This window comes from Podarcis tiliguerta (assembly GCF_965153285.1).
Source record: "Podarcis tiliguerta genome assembly, chromosome: 17".
In the NCBI taxonomy this organism is placed as follows: Eukaryota; Metazoa; Chordata; class Lepidosauria; order Squamata; family Lacertidae; genus Podarcis; species Podarcis tiliguerta.
Window position 1 is genome coordinate 9,646,865 of NC_139550.1, and position 20,006 is coordinate 9,666,870.

The 20,006-nt window shown below is 44.3% G+C and overlaps 1 protein-coding gene across 9 annotated transcripts in view; it reads left to right on the forward strand.

Annotated features, from left to right (window-relative positions):
- The window catches only part of LOC310667428 (rap1 GTPase-activating protein 1-like), a 52,496-nt gene that overhangs the window by 18,246 nt on the left and 14,244 nt on the right, over positions 1-20,006 (forward strand). For all 9 annotated transcript variants that reach the window (XM_083419810.1, XM_083419814.1, XM_083419815.1 and 6 more), the window contains exons 2-14: positions 4,218-4,311; positions 5,266-5,301; positions 8,241-8,288; positions 9,118-9,156; positions 10,620-10,811; positions 13,114-13,217; positions 14,006-14,084; positions 14,533-14,586; positions 14,672-14,755; positions 15,632-15,732; positions 16,056-16,185; positions 16,621-16,776; positions 19,411-19,482. In XM_083419810.1, the coding sequence (XP_083275936.1) occupies positions 5,284-5,301; positions 8,241-8,288; positions 9,118-9,156; positions 10,620-10,811; positions 13,114-13,217; positions 14,006-14,084; positions 14,533-14,586; positions 14,672-14,755; positions 15,632-15,732; positions 16,056-16,185; positions 16,621-16,776; positions 19,411-19,482 (1,077 nt within the window). In that variant the 5' untranslated portion in view covers positions 4,218-4,311; positions 5,266-5,283. The remainder of the gene's footprint in view (positions 1-4,217; positions 4,312-5,265; positions 5,302-8,240; positions 8,289-9,117; positions 9,157-10,619; positions 10,812-13,113; positions 13,218-14,005; positions 14,085-14,532; positions 14,587-14,671; positions 14,756-15,631; positions 15,733-16,055; positions 16,186-16,620; positions 16,777-19,410; positions 19,483-20,006) is intronic.

Sequence of the window (20,006 nt, forward strand, 5' to 3'; positions counted from 1 at the left end):
ATTCCCTTTCCCAAACCTTTACCAATTCCTTTCCTGGTGGCATTCTTACTGCCGGGCACTCTACTGCCAACTACCAGGTGAGGCTGATCAGGCCTCTGGCCCTTTCTCTCGGGCCCCTAGCCCTTTCCCTCGGGCTTACCTTTCTCCGCTGCGGACCTGTCCCCTCGGCGCCGTTCTGTCCTCTTGTTCTCCCTCAACTAGATGTCTCCGCTCCAGGACGGTGTGGCAATCTCCCCCTACAAACTGGCAGGGTGTGCACCGGAAATGCGAACGCCGATTGGAGCTGTTCACCTTGGTTGAGCCTGGCCCTCCGGTCCGTATTTGGGGAGGGGGCTGATCCCGGACGAGCCCCCAAAGAAATGAAGCCTTATTTACCTAGGGATCCATTAGCCACGCCATCCCCTGGACCTCGGAGGGAACAAAAGTACCAGGAAAGCAAAATCTTCTTTGGAGAAAAAGAGTTTATTGAGATCTGAGCACAGAGTCAAGGTCTGTACTCAGAGACAGCCTGCTGGTTAGTTCCTAGAAATACACTGGCTGTAAAGCAAGACACTTCAGCAGACTTTCTTATACCCCCAGACTTCCCCAATCGGCTAGCAAATATTGCTTGCTTAACACATTTTATTGCTTGCTAAACCTTCCTGTCTTTCTGCTAAGCCAAGCACTCCCTTCGTATCTCTTCTTATTCTTGCATTACTTAAAGCAGAAGTAAAGCAGGAAACATCTTGCTAGTGGTTTTTAGTTGACAGCAGTTTCTGGCTAGGCAGGAAGCGACCTTCTGACCTGTAGCTAGCATCAGCAGTTTCAAGTAGCTGGTTAGGCAGAAAACGACCTCCTGACCTGTCTGATTTAGACTTTGCAAATAACTGCATTTTTGGGTTTGAGCTTGTGTAACCATCCTAGCAGAGTGCCGGAATTTACTATGTGTAGATAATATTTGAGAGCAACAGAATAAAATATTGAGAGAAACCTTTCCCATCTCCCTTTACCACCTTCATGAAATAGTAATATTCTGGGGAGGGCCTGGAATATCCCTCAATTCCCACAGGCCTCTTGTGGCTACAAACCTGGATTTTGGTTTATAATAAGGATATCTGGAGTTTGCGAGTCACAGGACTGTATTATGGCTAAGGTTGTGAACTGTGAGGCAATTCAAATATCACTTTAACCACAAACTCAGGAAGGGGAACCTATGATCTTATCGGAGTACAACTCCCATAATTCCTGTCCATTTGCCATGATGGGTAACATCTTGAGAGCCACAAGTCCTATCCACACACTACCAACTTAATAGCATTTTTAAACCACTTTAATAGCATTTTTAAACCACATGGCTTATCCTCAAAGAGTCCTGGGAACTGTCCTTTAGTAAGATGCTGGGAATTATCTGTCTTAATTCCCAGGATTCCATAGGAGGAATCATGATTAGCGTGGCTATATGCTATTGCTCAGCCTTGCAGCTATATAAGAAGGTGATAACTTTAAATAATGTGTGTGATGCACTTTGAACACTGAAAAAGTGTCATAAAAGTTTTATTATATATTGTTATATAAGGTTGCCAATTAGATATACCGGCCAGTAAAACCACGTTCTGGCAGTTATCACAAATACTTAGAGACTTGAGAAGCCAGTATACTTTGGAGGTAGTACAAGATTTTTTTTATTTTCCATTTTGCTATTGGCTCTTCCCATCCTTTACTCTGATCATTCCGTGCATCAAGGCTCCACCTCCTAGCCCACCTTGGCTCCAGGGCTCCAGTAATGTTTCAGATCCAAGCTAGCAACTTTAAAAAGAACTGCAATAGATTTAGAACTTGCCTCTGGGATTTGTACCTGGGTGACTTAGTTGTCCAGCTGTTTTGGTTTGATTTCCCAGATGTTTTAAATCCACATTGCAAAGCAAGCAATGAGCAACTTAATTTGCACAAGACCCTAATTATTAACCCATGTAAATGAATTGTGATTATGTGTGCACTTTTTCCTGTGCTTATTTGTTTGGGAGGAATGTTCAGGTTCTTTCAGGAAAGCCTCTAAGTGAGTTTACTGGAAGCCGTAATTACCCCTTGCTGTGCTGCCTCTATATTACCGTCTTTCAGTATTACCATCATCAGTGAGAAACAGATGTTGAAGGGGAAACTGATTTCTACCTCTGCATTGTGCTTCTATTAATGTAGATAGATTCTCAGAATATCTCAGCTGCAGTTTGGTCACTTAAGATCAAACAGAATACATGTCACACTGAGTCTCAGAGTTGCCCAGTCCCTAAAATGGTAATGGTACCAGAAGTGGGAAGTTGTGCGTCCTGGCATTCTCTGTGCAGACGAGTCACACTCAGATACAGGTCTTATAAAACTAGATGAGTTCTCTCATTGTTTTGGTAAATGGCCTCCAAGAGTATTCCCCAGCTACTGCTAATGTTTATTGCCCAAGGAGTTTGTAACTCGCTATTTACTGTCATGTGACTTCTGGGATCAGGGTATCATTTATTTTACATGGCATTCCTTATGCTTCTGTTTCTTGTTAAAATTTGGAAAGACTCTGCTATGGCTAATCAAGTAAGATAATTTATGTCGTAAAAACTCTTGGGGTCCTGCAAACACATCTTACTCATTCATATACAGAGGTACCTTGGTTCTCAAACACCTTGGTACTAAAATAACTTGGAACCCAAACAATGCAAATCCAGAAGTAAGTGTTTCAGTTTGCAAACCTTTTTTGGAAGCAGAATGTGCTCTGATTTGAGTGCTACACTGAGGTCTGTCTGTTTTTGCTGTTTATTTTGCGTTTTTGCGGCTACTGATTGATTGTGTGACTGCAGTACATTGTTTATTGTTTTCATTTTATGGATCACTGGTCTCGTTAGATAGTAAAATTCATGTTAAACTGCTGTTTTAGGGGTTGTTTTTAAAAGTCTGGAACCGATTAATCCATTTTGCATTGCTTTCTATGGGAAAGTGCGCCTTGCTTTTGGAACACTTTGGTTTTGGAACGGACTTCCGGAACGGATTACATTTGAGAACCAAGGTACCACTGTAGATGCGTATAGATACATACACACATACAGACACGTAGTGAACTGTTGGGCTAACAGCAGGTCACCAAAAGAACTATATGCTATGGAACTCTGTTGACTTAATTCTCTTTTGGGAATTGTTCCAAGCCTTTTTTTCTTTCACAGAACTCACATCTTCCCTTTGTAAAACCTACCGGTGTGATTTCTAGGATTTTTCCTTTATTTAGCAAAGCAGAACACAACACTTGTAGTTCAGGTTTATTCTATTACTCGGCTGTAACCAGGCATGAGGAAGAAGGGATCAAGAATTAGCTGAGCCAAGTCAAAGTGGTGGAAGACCGGGAGAGGTGTTTGTGTGGAGTCCTATTTGGACATAACAAGGAAAATGGCAGTGGAACCACCGAAGGGGTAGAAGGAATAGCATGTGGCAGCTTGGCTGCCAGTACAGTGGTACCTCTGGTTACGTACTTAATTCGTTCTGGAGGTCCGTTCTTAACCTGAAGCACCACTTTAGCTAATGGGGCCTCCCGCTGCTGCCGCGCCGCCGCCGCCCAATTTCTGTTCTCATCCTGAAGCAAAGTTCTTAACCCAAGGTACTATTTCAGGGTTAGCAGAGTCTGTAACCTGAAGTGTATGTAACCCGAGGTACCGCTGTACTAAAATGGAAGGTGGAATGCAGCAGTAGGCTGGAGGGAATTTTACAAGTAAAATCATGGAAGTAGGATCACTTAGGACTCACTGTGAACACTGTGCTAGAGGATTTCTAGGTTAGCATTTGAAAAAAAACAACTTGATTCACTGGGCAGATAAGTCTGGTACTGTTTTGTGTCTGGAGTTTCTGGCATATGCTTATGTGGAAAATACTACAAACATATACCTGTGTTAACTGGCCTGATCAGGGGCAGGGGGGGGACAGGGTGTCATATTTCTCAGTTACCATTGAGATTTTGGGGTTTGATCTTGAACCCATTGTCAGCTGCGATATTTTCTTGGAAATATAATATGATGATGATCATCCTCCACTGATTTTGAAAGTGTGGGCCAAGGGTCTTATGAAGTGCAAGCATAACAATTCTTAGACTTGTAAGTAAAGGTGGGAGTCAACATCTGGGAGGGACGGTATGACTAAACGGAACAGAGGACCTGCCTTCTACATTGGGAATTTTATGGTGCTCCAATTAGAGTTGTCTCCTTTTCATGCAGGAGGACTGATGAGGCAGAGCGCTGCATCAGTGACACCTTAGACTCACCTGTCCAGGACCCTGAGGCTGCCCTTAATCCAGCTGTTCAAAATAAGGTAAGAGGCTGCAGAATCCTTAAAAAAAAAAAAAACTAGAATCCTTGCAGTCAGGTATTCAGTGAGTAAGGGTGTGGACTGAATCAGCTCTCTCAACCAACTGGTGTGCATGTAGTCAGCTCTGTGCACATAGTCCTGGCCAGGGCCGGCCCACCCATTTGGTGAGGTAAGGCAGTTGCCTTATGCAGCAGATCTTGCCTCCAGTGAGTGTGCTGCTCACCACCTCTGCCACTGCCTCATCTCCACCCACCAATGTCTTCTCCTCTACAGCCTCCTTTTACTCCCCCACCACCTTTGTGGGGAGGTCTGTGGAGCAAGACGTAGGGAGCTGTGGAGGAAGAGGTGGCGGCAGTAGGTGGACTGGCATTTTCTGTTTTGCCTGAAGTGGCAAAACGTTCTGAGCTAGCCCTGGTCCTGACTGTTGAATTGGACCGGTGAATTGCACAAACACCACTGTTTAATTGGCGCAGCTCTCCTACAGCTAGGGACATACAGAGAATCCCTTTTCAATACACATGCGGCCCCTGGTTGGATCAGAACAAGTAGCAAGAAGGGAAAACTTCTAAGCTGCAATAGAAACTTTTCCTCAGCTTAACAGACAAATTACTATCTGAATAATAAAGGTGATACTGATGAATTGCTTTTTTTAAAAGTGAAAGATTCATAAATCACAAGAAATTAGAATATGTGAGTACTATTTTTCAGTCTGGTTTCTGAATAATTAGAGTTTATGCAATAGTTTTTCTTTCATGCCTATTTCTGTAACAGTGAAGATCAGGAAGCATTTATTTTAAAGTCTCAATCTTATGATGAGCCTTGCAGATTCAAGTTTTGGGGCACGTGTAAAGGGCAAAATATTAAGCATCATATAATTTCACAAAGAATAAAAGTCTCATTTACAGAGATCTCGATCAAAATTTGTGACCTTGGAAATTCATTTCTTATTTCTCACAGGCAGTGGATTTGTTTGAAATGATTGAAAAAATGCAGGTATGGTTTGCTTATTCCATCAAGTTTCAGCTTTCTTAGTGTTGACTCACTTTCTATGCATTAAATCTGCTGTGAGATTGTACCTCCATTGCAACACTGCTGTCGTGTAAAAACCTGCCGTCTCTCATTCCAGTCCTGCCCTGTCCTGTCCCACCCCCCACCCCCACCCCCAGTTCTACAGCACCTTCTGCTAACCAGCCTTGTTTACCTCCATTCAGAAAATGTATTTATCTCTTCCCCTTGTTATAAGAAAAAACTGCTCCTTTTCCCTTACGGGGTATCCAAGAGCCCATATAGAGTCCTTAAGTGGGTTCCCTACTGGTAGGAGAAAATAACAGAGGCCAACCAGAGTATATTGCAAAGCAAAGCGGGTAGTAAGCCTGATCTTTATTAACTGTTGCAACAGGGTCCCCACTCACCACACAAAGGAGGGAGAAGAGAACCCAGAACAATGGTGCATAAGTCCTTATATAGACTTTTGAAATTGCCCACCCTGTCGCTCAAGACCACCCCCCTAAAACATCATACATACTGTTATGTTGTGGGCGAACATAGCAGACGACACAGCGATTCTCCAAAGCAGCTCTTTATTTGTAAGCTGGACAGAACTGAACAGCAAACAGCTCAGCCGGCCTGCTTTTATAGGCAGCCGGCTGTCGACAATGTAGCAACAACAACCCAGGGTTTCCCGCCTAAAATAACTGACGTGGACCTGAGTGAAAACTACATACACATTACTCCTGGTGGCCAGGGCGAGAACTTCAGTACATAACACATACATCACAGAAGGAGGCAGTCTACAGCAGAAGTCCTGTCTGCCAGGATACTTGATATCGGTCACTGACGGCTTTACCTGGGCAGCCTGGCCATTCTTTTGTGGTGGCAAATACTTTAGTTCCTGAATCCAGATCACAGGCTCACCCTATTCATACACAAATACTCCCTTAAGACAGGATTTGTAAGCAAAAGACAATGGGGAGGCTTTCCCATTCCCTTTCTCCTAACAGAAATATTTGAGGTCAATTTGGGAAAGTCAAAATGACTTCAGGATTGCTCTCCTGTACTATGTCAGACACGTGGCTTATATACTTATGTATGTGTTTGCCTTGTACATTTATGAACATTTCATTTCTATTTGACACCTAATAATTCTTGTAACACCTTGCTCCTGCTTGTTACAAATGGGGTAGGTTTCTTTCCGCTGAGCTTCTGTTCATTTGCAGCCAAGGATGTATACACTTAACCACACGATTCCAGGGATGAAACATTTCGTAGGAGTGCCTTGGCATCCCTGCTCTGCCCCACCCCTGGCTGGAGGCTAAGTTCCTATTGCCAGCTGGCTCAGAAACTGCAACAGAGGCAATAACTAAAAATGGCACTCCGCAGCCTATATGATTTGTTGATTGCGTCAGAGAACCAGCAGCGCCAAACTGCTGGTGGTGAGGCAAGAGCTGGCAATTATCTAATTGCTAGGTGCCAGAGGCCAGATGCACAGTAGCTCTGACGTAAGGAACATGTGAAGCAAAATCCCCCTTCCCTGCCACCTGCTGTGCCTGCTTGTGTTTTCTTCTCTGTGTTGTCACTCTGTGCGGCTGTTTGTGCTAGCAAAGCGAACTCAGCACTTTCTGTCGTAATGCCGTGTTAACTTTCACTCTCTCTCTCTTATTTAACAGAACTTGCCTTCTGCTTAATTGCAAAAAATAAATAAATCCCAACAGCGTCTGAGCAACAGATATAGATGATAGATAGATGATAGATAGATAGATAGATAGATAGATAGATAGATAGATATAGATAGATAGATAGATATAGTTAAAAAGATCAAGGTTAGAACGATGGTGTGTTAGAAGCTAAAATTACAGATTAAAACACATAGCAGTTTTACATGTCTGGGTACGCTTGTGTAATTAAAAGTGTTTTTATCAGAAAAGTGTACTGCAAAGGTGTTTGCTACCTTGATAATTGGGTGAACACACCTTAACTTTTAATCTTAAACTCTCAAGTCTAAGAGGAGGAAAGGAAATGGAGTAACCAGGTAGGATTGGAAAACTACCCTGATGCCTGTCTAGGTGTCTTGAACGGAAACAGATGGGAAACACCTGTGTGTATGGATGCCTCTATATCCAGCAAGGCTTTAGCTTTATGTTTGGACTGTGCATAACATGGATTGATTCTAACACCTGGATGAGAGGGGAACATTTGGGAGCAGTTTTAGTTGCAAAACATCATTCTCTTTCCCTTTCCTAAAGCAATGGATCTCAGCCAGAATCAGTGGCGTAGCGTGGGTTGTCAGCACCCGGGGCAAGGCAAGTAATTTGCGCCCCCTAACCCGTGGATTTTAGCACTCAGAGAGCTGCGAGTGCGAGCGCGCCCCCCGCCAGATGTTGCGCCCGGTGCGGCCGGCCCCCCCTGCACCCCCCACGCTACGCCACTGGCCAGAATAAGACAGAATGAGGTGTAGGGGTTCCATTCTCCCACTGCTTACAGTATTTTAGGCTATATGATGTGATTATTTCCCAGATTCACCCGTATTTCTGATTAGTTTACTCCTTCTACACACTGACTGACTATTGTTATGTAAATGGTGAAATGGGCTTGTGCGTCCTAGGTATGTATGCCACAGGCACAAATCCTTTTGCTTTGCAAACAAGGGAGTTGTTTGTTCACTTTGTGTTAATGATATTCTACAGTTAATTATTATGAAAAAGTAGCAACAACAGGTATGCTGGCTGTTCTCTTTTTGCAATTTAACCTTGACTATATCCAGGAGTGGGACTTAAAACTTTGCTGAGAATCTTGCTCTCAGCTGCAGAAATCTGAACTTGTGTTGCGAGGGTGGGTGGGTTAGCAAGCAGGATATTGGCATCAGGTGGAGGGGAAAGGGGAAAGGACAGACATACTGGGCTGTGCAGTTTCACTCTGCCTTTTTCTCTGTCTAGAAAAGTCGTTTGGATGAGCAAAGGTGTTCACTTCCAGCTCCACTCAAGGTCAGTTCAGCTCTGCAATTATACGACTGAACCCTCCAACGGAATTTTAGTACTAAAAATGACAACTGTAAGAGCCGATCCTCACATTGTCTTTATAATGCATGGTATAAAAAGCTGTTTCCCAACATCCAGAGAGGGATCAATGAGGCCCAGATAGGGCTATGCATATATGATCAAGCTGGGAATCAGGGACAAGGCAGCAGGGGTGTGGTGTGCTTTGCTCCCAGCTGAATTGCAGCTTTGAGTGTGTCCCTATATCAATGAATGGCAGCCTTCCACTTATGTAGGTTTCAACTGTGGAGCTAATAAGGGACTAGGAGGTGAGCCAAACTAATGTAACAAATATATATGAAAGAGATGGGAATTGCAAGGATAGGGAAGAGCTAATGCCAGAGGGATTTCATGAGGAAGACAGGGAGCTGGGGGAATAGTCATAATCTATATACCGTATTTTTCGTCCCATAGGGCGCACCGGCCCATAGGGTGCACCTAGTTTTTTGGGGGGAGGGAAATAAAGTAAAAAAAAGTTACCCCTCTGGCTTTCCAGGCTTCAGCGAAAGCCTGCATTCGCCCCATAGGACGCACACACATTTCCCCTTCATTTTTGGAGGGGGAAAAGTGCGTCCTATAGGGCGAAAAATACGGTATATACTGTATTGTCCACAAATGCATATAGTTTGGGTGGAAGAACTGGGAGGCCCAATTATTATCCTTATTTGGACTCAGGAGGCAGGGATGCATGTGATAGGATGTTGGAAGCCTATGCATTTCTTTGCAATTTGCATAATTCCCAGCTCCTCACCCCCATATGACCTCTTTGGGTTTTCAGAGAGAAGAGGAGTACATCCCATACCCAAGCATCCATGAGGTGAGTCACAGCAAAACCAACCAAGATTTGAGTTCAAATTTATTCGCTTTTTTAAAAAATGAGGTTGGCTCACGTACGCCCCCAAATTGTGGATCAGGTGTTAGTTTGAACTGACAGCATTTAATGTCTCCAAGCCTTCATTTGTCTTGGTATTAAGAGTTGTTAGGAGACCCCCTATTCCTTTTGATTCCTGAGTTCCCTGGGAAGAGGGATTGGTTGTTAAGCCACTCTAGGAATTGTAGCTCTGTGTGAGGAATAGAAGAAGAGGAGTTTGGCTTTGATATCCCGCCTTTCACTCCCTTTAAGGAGTCTCAAAGCGGCTAACATTCTCCTTTCCCTTCCTCCCCCACAACAAACCCTCTGTGAGGTGAGTGAGGCTGAGAGACTTCAGAGAAGTGTGACTAGACCAAGGTCACCCAGCAGCTGCATGTGGAGGAGCGGGGAATCAAACCTGGTTCACCAGATTACAAGTCCACTGCTCTTAACCACTACACCACACTAGGGGTCTCCTAACAATTCGCAACATCTTTAATGGAACTGCAGTTCTCAGGATTCTACAGGGGAAGCCATATAACTGTTTAAAGTCGTATGTTACTGCTTTAAATGTATAGTGCAGGTAGCAGCTATGACTGGGTGGCCAGACCACATTCTGCCATTTTTTAAACGGCTTCACCAGTTCCTGTCATTTCCCGCCTGAACCTATTAAGATCAATATTTGATTTGCTTCTCTGGGTGCTCGTGCTATGTTTTTGATGACAGGGGAAAGCTCATTTTCTGTGGTAGACTCTGACCAGAATAGAACATGAACTTGCTTTTGAAGGTTTACTTTTGTTTCAGATGTGTGTATGTGCATGTGAAATTATAGATTAGATTCATTTTAAATTTTCTGTGCCGAAAATGTAACTGATCTGTAGAAAAGATTTGTAACTGACCTGCAGTGGCGTAGCGTGGGGGGTGCAGGGGGGGCCGGCCGCACCGGGCGCAACATCTGGGGGGGGCGCTCGCACTCGCAGCTCTCTGCCCCTACCTGGCTCACTCACTCTCTCTCACTGCAGTGCTGACTGTGCAAATCCGATCCGAGCCACCGGGTCGCCGCCCACTGTGGAGGGGAGGGTGCCAGGCGTGCGGTGCAGTGCGGAGAGAGAGCGAGGGACTATCTGGGGGAGGGACAGTGCAGCGGGGGGAGGCGCAAATTACTTGCCTTGCCCCGGGTTAGGGGGCGCAAATTACTTGCCTTGCCTTGCCCCGGGTGCTGACAACCCACGCTACGCCACTGCTGACCTGTAGAAAAGAGTTTACAGCCTGAAGTTCTTTGTAAACAAAGAAAATCTTTTGTAAACAAAGAAAATCTTTAATAAAAACTTTTTTTGTATATAAAAAAGAGAGAATTCAACAGATCAAGATCTGTTCTGTTTTGATCCTCTGCTCGTGTCTGATCCTACAACATCTCTCTTTCTGGACAGGTGTTACGGAGAGGGTGGCCCTACCCTCTCATTATCTTACCCCAGTTTGGGGGCTATTGGATCGAAGGGACCTCTCACAACCTTCCCATCCCAGGCCCAGAATTGCATGACCTGCCATCCCCTTGCAGTGGCAAAGTGAAGCTGGAGTGTGACCCAACAGCCAAGTTGTACCGCAAGCACTTCCTGGGAAAGGTAAGAGAAGTTCTGTAGCCCCTGACTGCTCATCTGCCACTGAGCTGGGTTCAGGGTCCTTGTATCCATTTACAAAGCCCTGAACAACTTGCGTCCTGGGTGACTTAGGGGGTCACCTGAACCCTTATATCCTAAGCTAGATCACCGAGCTCATCTGAAGGAGTGTTTCTGGTTGTTGTCCCTTGAGTTGGTGAGGCTTATTTGACATCAACATGAAGATGAAACTTCAGTCTTTGTGGCCCACTGCTTAGGACATACAGCAGGCACCTTCTGAACTATGGACTTGTCCATACTTCTACTTGTGCCGTGCCTTGAAAGCATGGGTCTGAGCGGTTCTCACATTTGAAAGTTACCCACTTTCCAAGTGAAACCCCACCATTTAGCAATCGATTGGAACAAATGGGAACCTGGGGGAAACCTGAATTGCCATTTGTTCCAACTGAGTGCTAAAGAGCAGTTTTCCGCGGAGGAAAGCAACAGGACAAGGGGAGGTATGGAAAAGCCCTAACTTCCAAACTTTTGCTGAAAACTTTTTTTTCCCCAGGGCTATGCAGACAGTCTAGGAAAATGTTTACCATAGTAGTCAGCTGGTGATCTGTTTTAATGTTGTGTGGTTTTTATTGTATTACGCTTGTTGTAAAGTGCTTTGATTTTTTTTTAAAATGAAATTGCGTCATTAAAATATTTTCAAATAAATAAATACTATTATTTTATTGGGCACACAGGCTTTTAAAATTTATTATATTCGTTGCCTGCCCTTCTCCATGATGTCCCAGGGTGAGTTACACGTAGAGAAAACTAGTACAATAAAACAAAACAAAGAAAAACAGTCCCACTGCAAAATACCATACATATCAACAAAACCAGATTTCAACTAGGGGAACGGTAACAACCTGAGTACAGTTGCCAAAGGCCAGGTAGAAGAAGAAGATTTTCTGTGATCGCCTAAAGCTACAAAGAGATGGTGCCAAACACATCACAATTACTGTATATTTCTATGTATGTCTAGGTTTCGCCCCCTAAAAAATAATGTCAAAAATTAGGGGGTGTCTTATACACGGATACATCTCCCCCCATTTTCTTAAATCTGAGTCCCTCCAAAATACAGGGTGTCTTATACATGGGGGTATAGATGGAAAAATACTATAATTTGTTGATTTAATTGTTAATTACTGGTGTCTTCTGATCAATTTAATATTTTGTCAATTAATCAATGAGGGTCAGTTTTAATCAGTTAGGTGTGCCTTAAGGGCACACCTTTTATTCCAGACTATTTTAGAACCAGTATAAAAATGAACCAAACATAAAAGACTATCTTATGAAAGTATTTATTTACGAAAACACTAATTTTATTAAAAATATCCCAGTGGTATACAATAATTATATGTACAATGAAAACCACAGATCACTGTGGAAGAGGGGGAGGCAATAGCCTTGTTTCTACATGTTGGAGCATCCATTGTATCCTAGGTACTCAGAAGGGGATGGGCAGGGAACAGACACAGCACAGAAAATAGAAAAATGACATAAAAATGGCAGAAACTATATCCCTGAAAATACCACCAGCATTCAAAGATTGTGTCTGTAATGCTGGAGAGAGGCAGTGAATTCATGACACACCCTCAGCGCACACACCTGCATTACTACATACAAAGCAACATCGCAATGCCTTCCACCCCAATTCAGCCTACTAGGACTTCTCTTGTCTCCTCTCATATTACCTCAAGGCGGTCCAGAATTCAAAAGATTACCGTATTTTTCGCCCCATAGGACGCACCGGCCCATAGGACGCACCATGTTTTTTGGGGGGGAAATAAAGAAAAAAAAAATATTTTCCCCCCCAGGCGCTTGTGGGGCCGGCAGCAGGGAGAAGCGCTCTTCTCCCCGCCGCCCGCCTTCAGATCAGGTCCGGGGACAGCGGGAAGACGCGCTGCGCCTCCCAGCTGTCCCCGGAGCTTGTGGGGCTGGCGGCGGGGTCTCCCCGCCGTCAGCCTCCAAACCACTTCCGGAGACAGCGGGATGGCGGCGTTCCGCCTCCCTCTGTCCCCCGACCTTGTGGGGCTGGCGCTGGGGCTCTCCTGAAGCCTGGAGAGCGAGAGGGGTCAGTGTGCACCGACCCCTCTCGCTCTCCAGGCTTCAGCGAAAGCCTGCATTCGCCCCATAGGACACACACACATTTCCCCTTCCTTTTTGGAGGGGAAAAAGTGCGTCCTATAGGGCGAAAAATACGGTACATGTCTGCTGGAGCAGGAAAAGAGTCTCTTGCTTCTACATCCCTTATTCCAATATCTCTTTTCCTCAGGAACATCACAATTTTTATGCCAGTGACACAACTTTGGGCTACTTGGTCCTTTCCGTGAAGTATGAACAAGTCGAAAAGCAAGACAACCTCCGCTTGCTTCTGAGGTAAAACAGCCCTTTGGTTCAAACCTTGTGAAATGATTGTACTTTTCAGGTGGTTCTCTGTCTCTCAGTGGCTGTCTTCACTAAGCTTATTTGCCACTTTTCACACACACACACAAGTCACCAGAATTTCAGAACTGTTTGCAAATCAAGATTATATTTAAAAATAGACAGGAGGTGCTGCCAATAATCCCTCGACTATTCATTTGGCAAGTGCTTGTCTTCCTCACCCCACCCAGCACTGCCTCCAGCACACTTAAAAAAAAAGAAATTCCCTCATGATTGCTTTGGGAAAAGTCCGCAACTGTTGATGTTTGAGAAGGCTAACAAGCCTTATTTGGGGCACCCAATGAAATATATATTTTTAAAAAAATACTTAAATTACTGCTTAATATACCACTTGTTTACCAAGCTTTATTTGCAGCATATATAACAATTATAAAAAGAAGTCCGTGGATAAAATTAATTAAAATTTATCCAGTCAGTGGGCAAAATAAAATTAAAATTGCCTGCTGCGTTGCCAAAGGGTATCGACCCCTCCTGGGTGTAAAGCTACCCCACTATTAGGCAGCTGATTTTGGCTGTCATGAAAGTGTGGGGAATTATTAGCCATTTAATTTACTGTATTTTTATTGTAAGGGAAGTAGAGAAGGGCCTGTGCGATTTTTCTGTCACAGGTGCCAAAATAACTTTGCTAGCTTTAGGTACTGTGAACTTTGGGGTACTAGGGAAGGTGGAGTTTTTGCTGCTTAGTTTCCTTAGCATTTATGTTGTTTGTTTGTTTGTTGCAGGTCTCGAACCAGTACCAAGCACGACTTGATTCCTATTTCTTGCCTGAATGAGTTCCCCAATGCTGTCCAAATGGCAAAGGTACATTGTTCCAGGTCCAGCACCTTTACTGTTAGTTGCTGGGTTATTTTTGCCTTGTAATCCTCCAATGAACCAAATCTGATTCCTTTCAGTTACTTGTCCAAAGAAGAGGTTCCATTTTGCTAAGTCACCCATGCCAGGCAGCATAACTTAGACAGTCTCAAATTTATGTCCTAAATTTAAATTTATATCCCACTTAATCAATTTTGAATCCTTGAGTACTAGCCGATGAAAGCAACTAGAGAATAAATAAGTTGGTGTGTGTGTGTGTGTGTGTGTGTGTGACAAATCCCTTGCAAATACAGGACTGTTGAAAGGTTAAATTTGCAAATGTGAATTTTCACGCCATGTTAAATAACTGATGCTCATCCGATTGGCTTCAGTGAAAATGGTACCTCCAGTCCCTGCACTAGAAGTGTGTTAACCTCTTTTGCTTGTCCTCCTGCAGCTGCTGTGTGAGGATGTGAATGTTGACCGCTTCTTTCCAGTGCTCTATCCCAAGGTAGGCTCTCTGTAGCCCCATATGCAAACTCTCTCTTTCTCTGCCTGTTTTTACTTCTAACTCTGGCTGTTTCTCCACCTCCCAGGCTTCCCAACTCATTGTTGCATTTGATGAACATGTCATCAGCAATAACTTCAAGTTCGGAGTCATCTACCAAAAACCTGGGCAGGTAAACCTCTTTTCTTATGCACACTCAATGCCCTTTTCTTTCATAGGCTATTTGGGGAGTCTGGACAAGAGCTTCCTTATGTCCTCTTGTTCCCCTCCATCATGTCCAGTGATCCTCCATTCTTCCTTTCCGGTACACCATCACTCCTTTTTGGCTAATCATCTCCCCTCCTTTGTCCTCCCCCCCTCCCTCCCTCTGGCTTCAGCAACTGGGAAGGGGGAGCACTTGGACGTGACATGCAAGCAACTAGGGAGGAGAAACCAAGCTGTAGACATCACCTGCGAAATGTCTCTTTAAGTCCCTGCTGAAAGGACCCCTTTAGGGCAGGGGTCAGCAACCTTTTCCAGCAGGGGGCCGGTCCACTGTCCCTCAGACCATGTGTTGGGCCGGACTCTATTTTGAAAAAAATAAAATGAAGAATTCCTATGTCCCACAAATAACGCAGTCTACTCATGTAAAAACACGCTGATTCCCAGACCGTCCACAGGCCGGATTGAGAAGGCGATTGGGCCGCATCCGGCCTTGGGCCTTAGGTTGCCTAACCCTGCTTTAGGGGATTGGCTATGGCCTATGGGCCAGCACTGACTAATATCTGTTCAGAACCTATGCAGCTTATCTTCTGCTACTGTCAAAGATACACACAGTCTCCACACCTTCCGCTCTGGCAAACAGGGATTGTAGCTTTTTTAGGAAGGTGAAAGGAAAGGAGAGAGAGTGTGTTTGTTTGTTTGTTTGTTTGTTTGTTTGTTTGTGCTTGTGCATATGCACACACATGTGCAAAAGAGGCCTTTATTGTACTGGTTATTGGACTCCAGGATAGGTCAAGAACTCGAATGGGAAATGGTGGCCTTCAGTTTTCTGTTTCCTTTTATATAGACCACAGAGGAAGAAGTCTTCAGTAATACTGAAGAGAGTCTGGGCTTCTTAGAGTTTTTGGATATCCTTGGAGACAGGATCCAGTTGCAGGATTTCCGTGGGTGAGTACTTCAGCTGTAAAAACCTAATGGTTTGGAAGTTGTCTTTCTTGGCCCATTTTTCCTTCAAAGACTTTTGCATCGCCTTAATAGCAGCAGATAGCAGGGGCCCTGTCTGGTCTCGTCCTGGGAAGTGGCAGTACCACCACCAGGAAGTTCTAGGCCTCCTACCCTCTTTCACACACCACTGCACACACCAATTACCACAATTCATTCTGTGAATTGTATTTCTGCCTTTGATAAAGCTGCTACAATTGTTCATGGTATCTCTTTCTTCTTCTGTCTGTTCTCCTCTCTCCTTCTCCTTCTTGCCTTATGCTGATCAGCTTCCGAGGTGGCTTGGATGTTACTAGAGGTCAAACAGGATCTGAGTCTATCTACACACATTTCCGGGGCAAAGAGATCATGTTCCATGTCTCTACGATGTTGCCCTTCACAGAGGGAGATGCCCAACAGGTACCGTAGGGACCTATGGAGGACACAGTATTGAATAAGCCTCTAGAGCAGCGGTTCTCAACCTGTGGGTCCCAGATGTTGTTGGACTACAACTCCCTTTATCCCTGAGCTCTTGCCTTGCTAGCTAGGGGTGATGGGAGTTGTAGTTCAACAACATCTGGGGACCCACAGGTTGAGAAAGGCCGCTCTAGAGTGATGGCAACAGACGGGTAGCTACTTTAGGGTTGATGTGACAAAGTGAAGGTTGTTGGAGCAAGTTGTGATGGGAAAGAAGAGGCCATAATCTGGTCTGGGGTTGCTTGGGTTGACAGTTTAGAATGGATTGGAGTTTAAGATTGGGGTGGGTGCTGTGGACTTGAGTGGCCATGCTGGGCAGCTTGCATTTGGGAATCCCAACTCCCCTCTTAACATGCTCCCTTGCGTGTTCCCTTCCAGCTTCAGCGGAAGCGCCACATTGGGAACGATATCGTGGCCATTGTCTTCCAGGACGAAAATACTCCCTTTGTCCCCGACATGATTGCTTCAAACTTCCTGCATTCCTATGTGGTCGTGCAGCTCCACCACAGCGCCCTGGGGGAGACTCTCTACAAGGTAAGTCTACTCGGTCAATACTCTGCTACTTTCACAACGAGTGCAAGAGAGTTCTGCTGCAAGGGTAGCAAACCTCTAGGCTTCTCTGGCTGGCCCTTGGGAATCTCCCCAAGCCACACCCCCTTCCCAGCCACACCTCTCACTGGCCCTGCTTTGCACCTTCCTTGAGTGCTAATGCTTCTTGCTTACCTCATTGGTGGATAGAGGTAAAGGTAAAGGTAAAGGGACCCCTGACCATTAGGTCCAGTCATGACCGACTCTGGGGTTGCGGCGTTCATCTCGCTTTATTGGCTGAGGGAGCCGGCATACAGCTTCCGGGTCATGTGGCCAGCATGACTAAGCCACTTCTGGCGAACCAGAGCAGCGCACGGAAACACTGTTTACGTTCCCGCCAGAGTGGTACCTGTTTATCTACTTGCACTTTGACGTGCTTTCGAACTGCTAGGTTGGCAGGAGCAGGGACCGAGCAACAGGAGCTCACCCCGTGGTGGGGATTCGAACCGCTGACCTTCTGATCAGCAAGTCCTAGGCTCTGTGGTGTAACCCACAGCGCCACCCGCTGCCCCCTAGGTGGATAGAGAGGGGTGTCTAAATGTTCCTAGAAACTAGCCTACTGTACACAGGTAAAAAATAACAGTTGTTGCTGTGCCCACTTTAGCCGCTAGCCCTGCTACCCGACCGTCCCAACATGTGGCCCATGGAAGGTTGTGCAGAAAGGAATATATCTCTTGGGCTGAAAAGGGTTTCCCACCCCTCCTGTATAGCACTGCAGCACTTTAAATCTTAGCCCACTTCTTTTCTTTTAACTTTGCGTTGGTTCTTTAATCCTTGGCTACAGTGGTTAGAAATTGTGGAGCACCAGCCAGTCTCTTGCCAGTACCTCTTTTATTTACTTACTTATTTTAGTGGAATTTACTCACTGGTTAATCAAAAGCCTCAAAGTGGTTTACTTTTCTTCCAGCCGGAAGAGAACAGGAGTCAAGGTGAAATTTCACCCTATCACTTCTTAAGTCTTAAAACATGCAGAACTGAGGCTCCAGCCCTTTAGTCCTCTATTGTTCTGTGTACTTTTTCTGATAAGGAGTTGTATCATTCTCAGCCGCTTTGAAGTGTGTGCATTTCCCTCTCTTATCCATGTGTAAGTACACATGAACCTTAGTGTACACAAGTGACACTCCTGGAAGCAATGACTCCTACTGCTGATCAAGTGTCCAAGCAGCACAATGACTTGAGAAAGTAACTAAAGCAACCCGGATAACGTCAAGCATTTTAGTTTAACTTCAGTGCTATATTGGCAACCTGGACAAATACTCGAATAAATAAGAGGAGGGGGTGTTAAGGTGATGTCACAGACTGGCTTGACGGCAGAGGCACTGGCTGGGGAAACCCCAAGGGAAGAAGGCTCAGAGCCAGGATATTGATGATGGGATGGCGATGAGTGATCAGAGAGATCAGAAGAAGCAGACTAGGAGGAGGTGTCGGAAGCTGAAGAGGTAACAGGGTTTAGTGAGCAGGAAGAGGCTGGGGCAGAGAGCAGTCCAGAAGCAGAGGCAGGGGAGGAGGGCAGCCAAGAAGCAGAGATGAGGCAGGCTGCTGAAGAAGTACTTTGCAAGAGAAAGCAGGGCACATATGCAGTTCTTGCTTCAGGTCACCTACTTTTAATTTGCCACTTTAAAGCAGACTGAGGTCACATCCATGCCATGCCCTTAAATCACATGGCTTCCTCCAAATAACTCTAGAGCAAATATTTTATATCATATAGACATATTCCTAAACCAAATATACTGGGATTCACTTATGGAAGGAATAAAAAAAAATAACCCAGGTTATGACCTTTTAAGAGACGCACTTGTAATATTATTCAGTTAGCTTAAGGGTAGAGTTCAAGAAGATTTGGAAATGATTGGGGTTTGTTCTTGGTTTTTTTGGTTTTTGTTTTCATAACTGCAGCAAGAATGATACTATGCCCAAACTAGAAAAGTGCTTGCTGTCCCTCTATAGATCACTGGCTAACTAAAATCCAGGACATGGCATGAATGGTTACGCTAACAAATTTGATTTGTTAGAGAAGGAAGACACCACAAAAATATGTTTGTAAAGAAATTGAGTTTATTTATCCAATATTATAATAACAAGGTGCAGGAGTCAGCCAATCCAGATCTATTGTTGAGGGGAAATTAAACAAATAAGAACACAGCAGGAAAATATAGTAATTAGTTTTTATGTGATATTTATTTGTAAAATAATGCAAGTGTTTAATGTATTGGAAATATAGGAAAGGTAGGAAGTATAACAGACTGTTGGTAATGGAAATAGCTTTTATGTATTTTGATAGTCGAAAAAGGAAGAATACTATGATTGCAATGATTATACTCACCTGGAATATAATGTACTAATATGCATTTATTTGCATTTTTGCAATGTTATAAACAAGTTTGTGTGTACGGCTGTATATGAGATGTTACTAACATCCCATATATTTTGTGCTCTCCGCTGATTAGAAGTTTCATCAGACAGCAGTTTAAAACCGACAATGTTTTAATATTATCCTAAGGCTTCAGACCTGCACAGACCCTACACGGTGGTCATTCTGTCTGTACTCTAAAACCATTCTGTCCCTTCTGATGGTTGCAGGTTTCTGTTACAGCCCGTGATGACGTCCCTTTCTTTGGGCCTTCTCTGCCAAATCCAGCAATATTCAAAAAGGTTTGTGTGCAGCCAGGAAAACAAATAAAGGCTTACAGGGCAGTGGAATTCTGGTAATGGTTCCTACATTAAGATCTATTTATATGAAACTTTTTCTGTGCAACTACCTAGGGCTGGAAAAGCCCCAAACTTGTGACAGCCTGGGCTCTAAAATATTGTGGCACCTATGACCTGGAAGCCATTTTTCCAGCTCAACTTGTGTTCTTAGATGTGGCTCTAGCATTCCCAATATTGCCACTGTTGTCATTTAATATGTTCAGAAGCTAAAATAGATGCTGCCAATTTCAGCTTAAGCACCTTCTAGTATCAGTACTCACCAGCTAAGAGGATTAATATGCATTTTCGGAAAAATTGTAGTACAGCATAGTCTACTTTGTCTTTATAAACAGGAAATGAGGCGTTGCCTCTTTAAATGAATCCATATGTTATAGATTTCCTTGCCTGTCAAAAGCTAAAGCACCATAAGGAAAGGTAGTCTTCATTTCCTATATGTCTACATACTGTAAAGGATTTTTTTCCCTTGG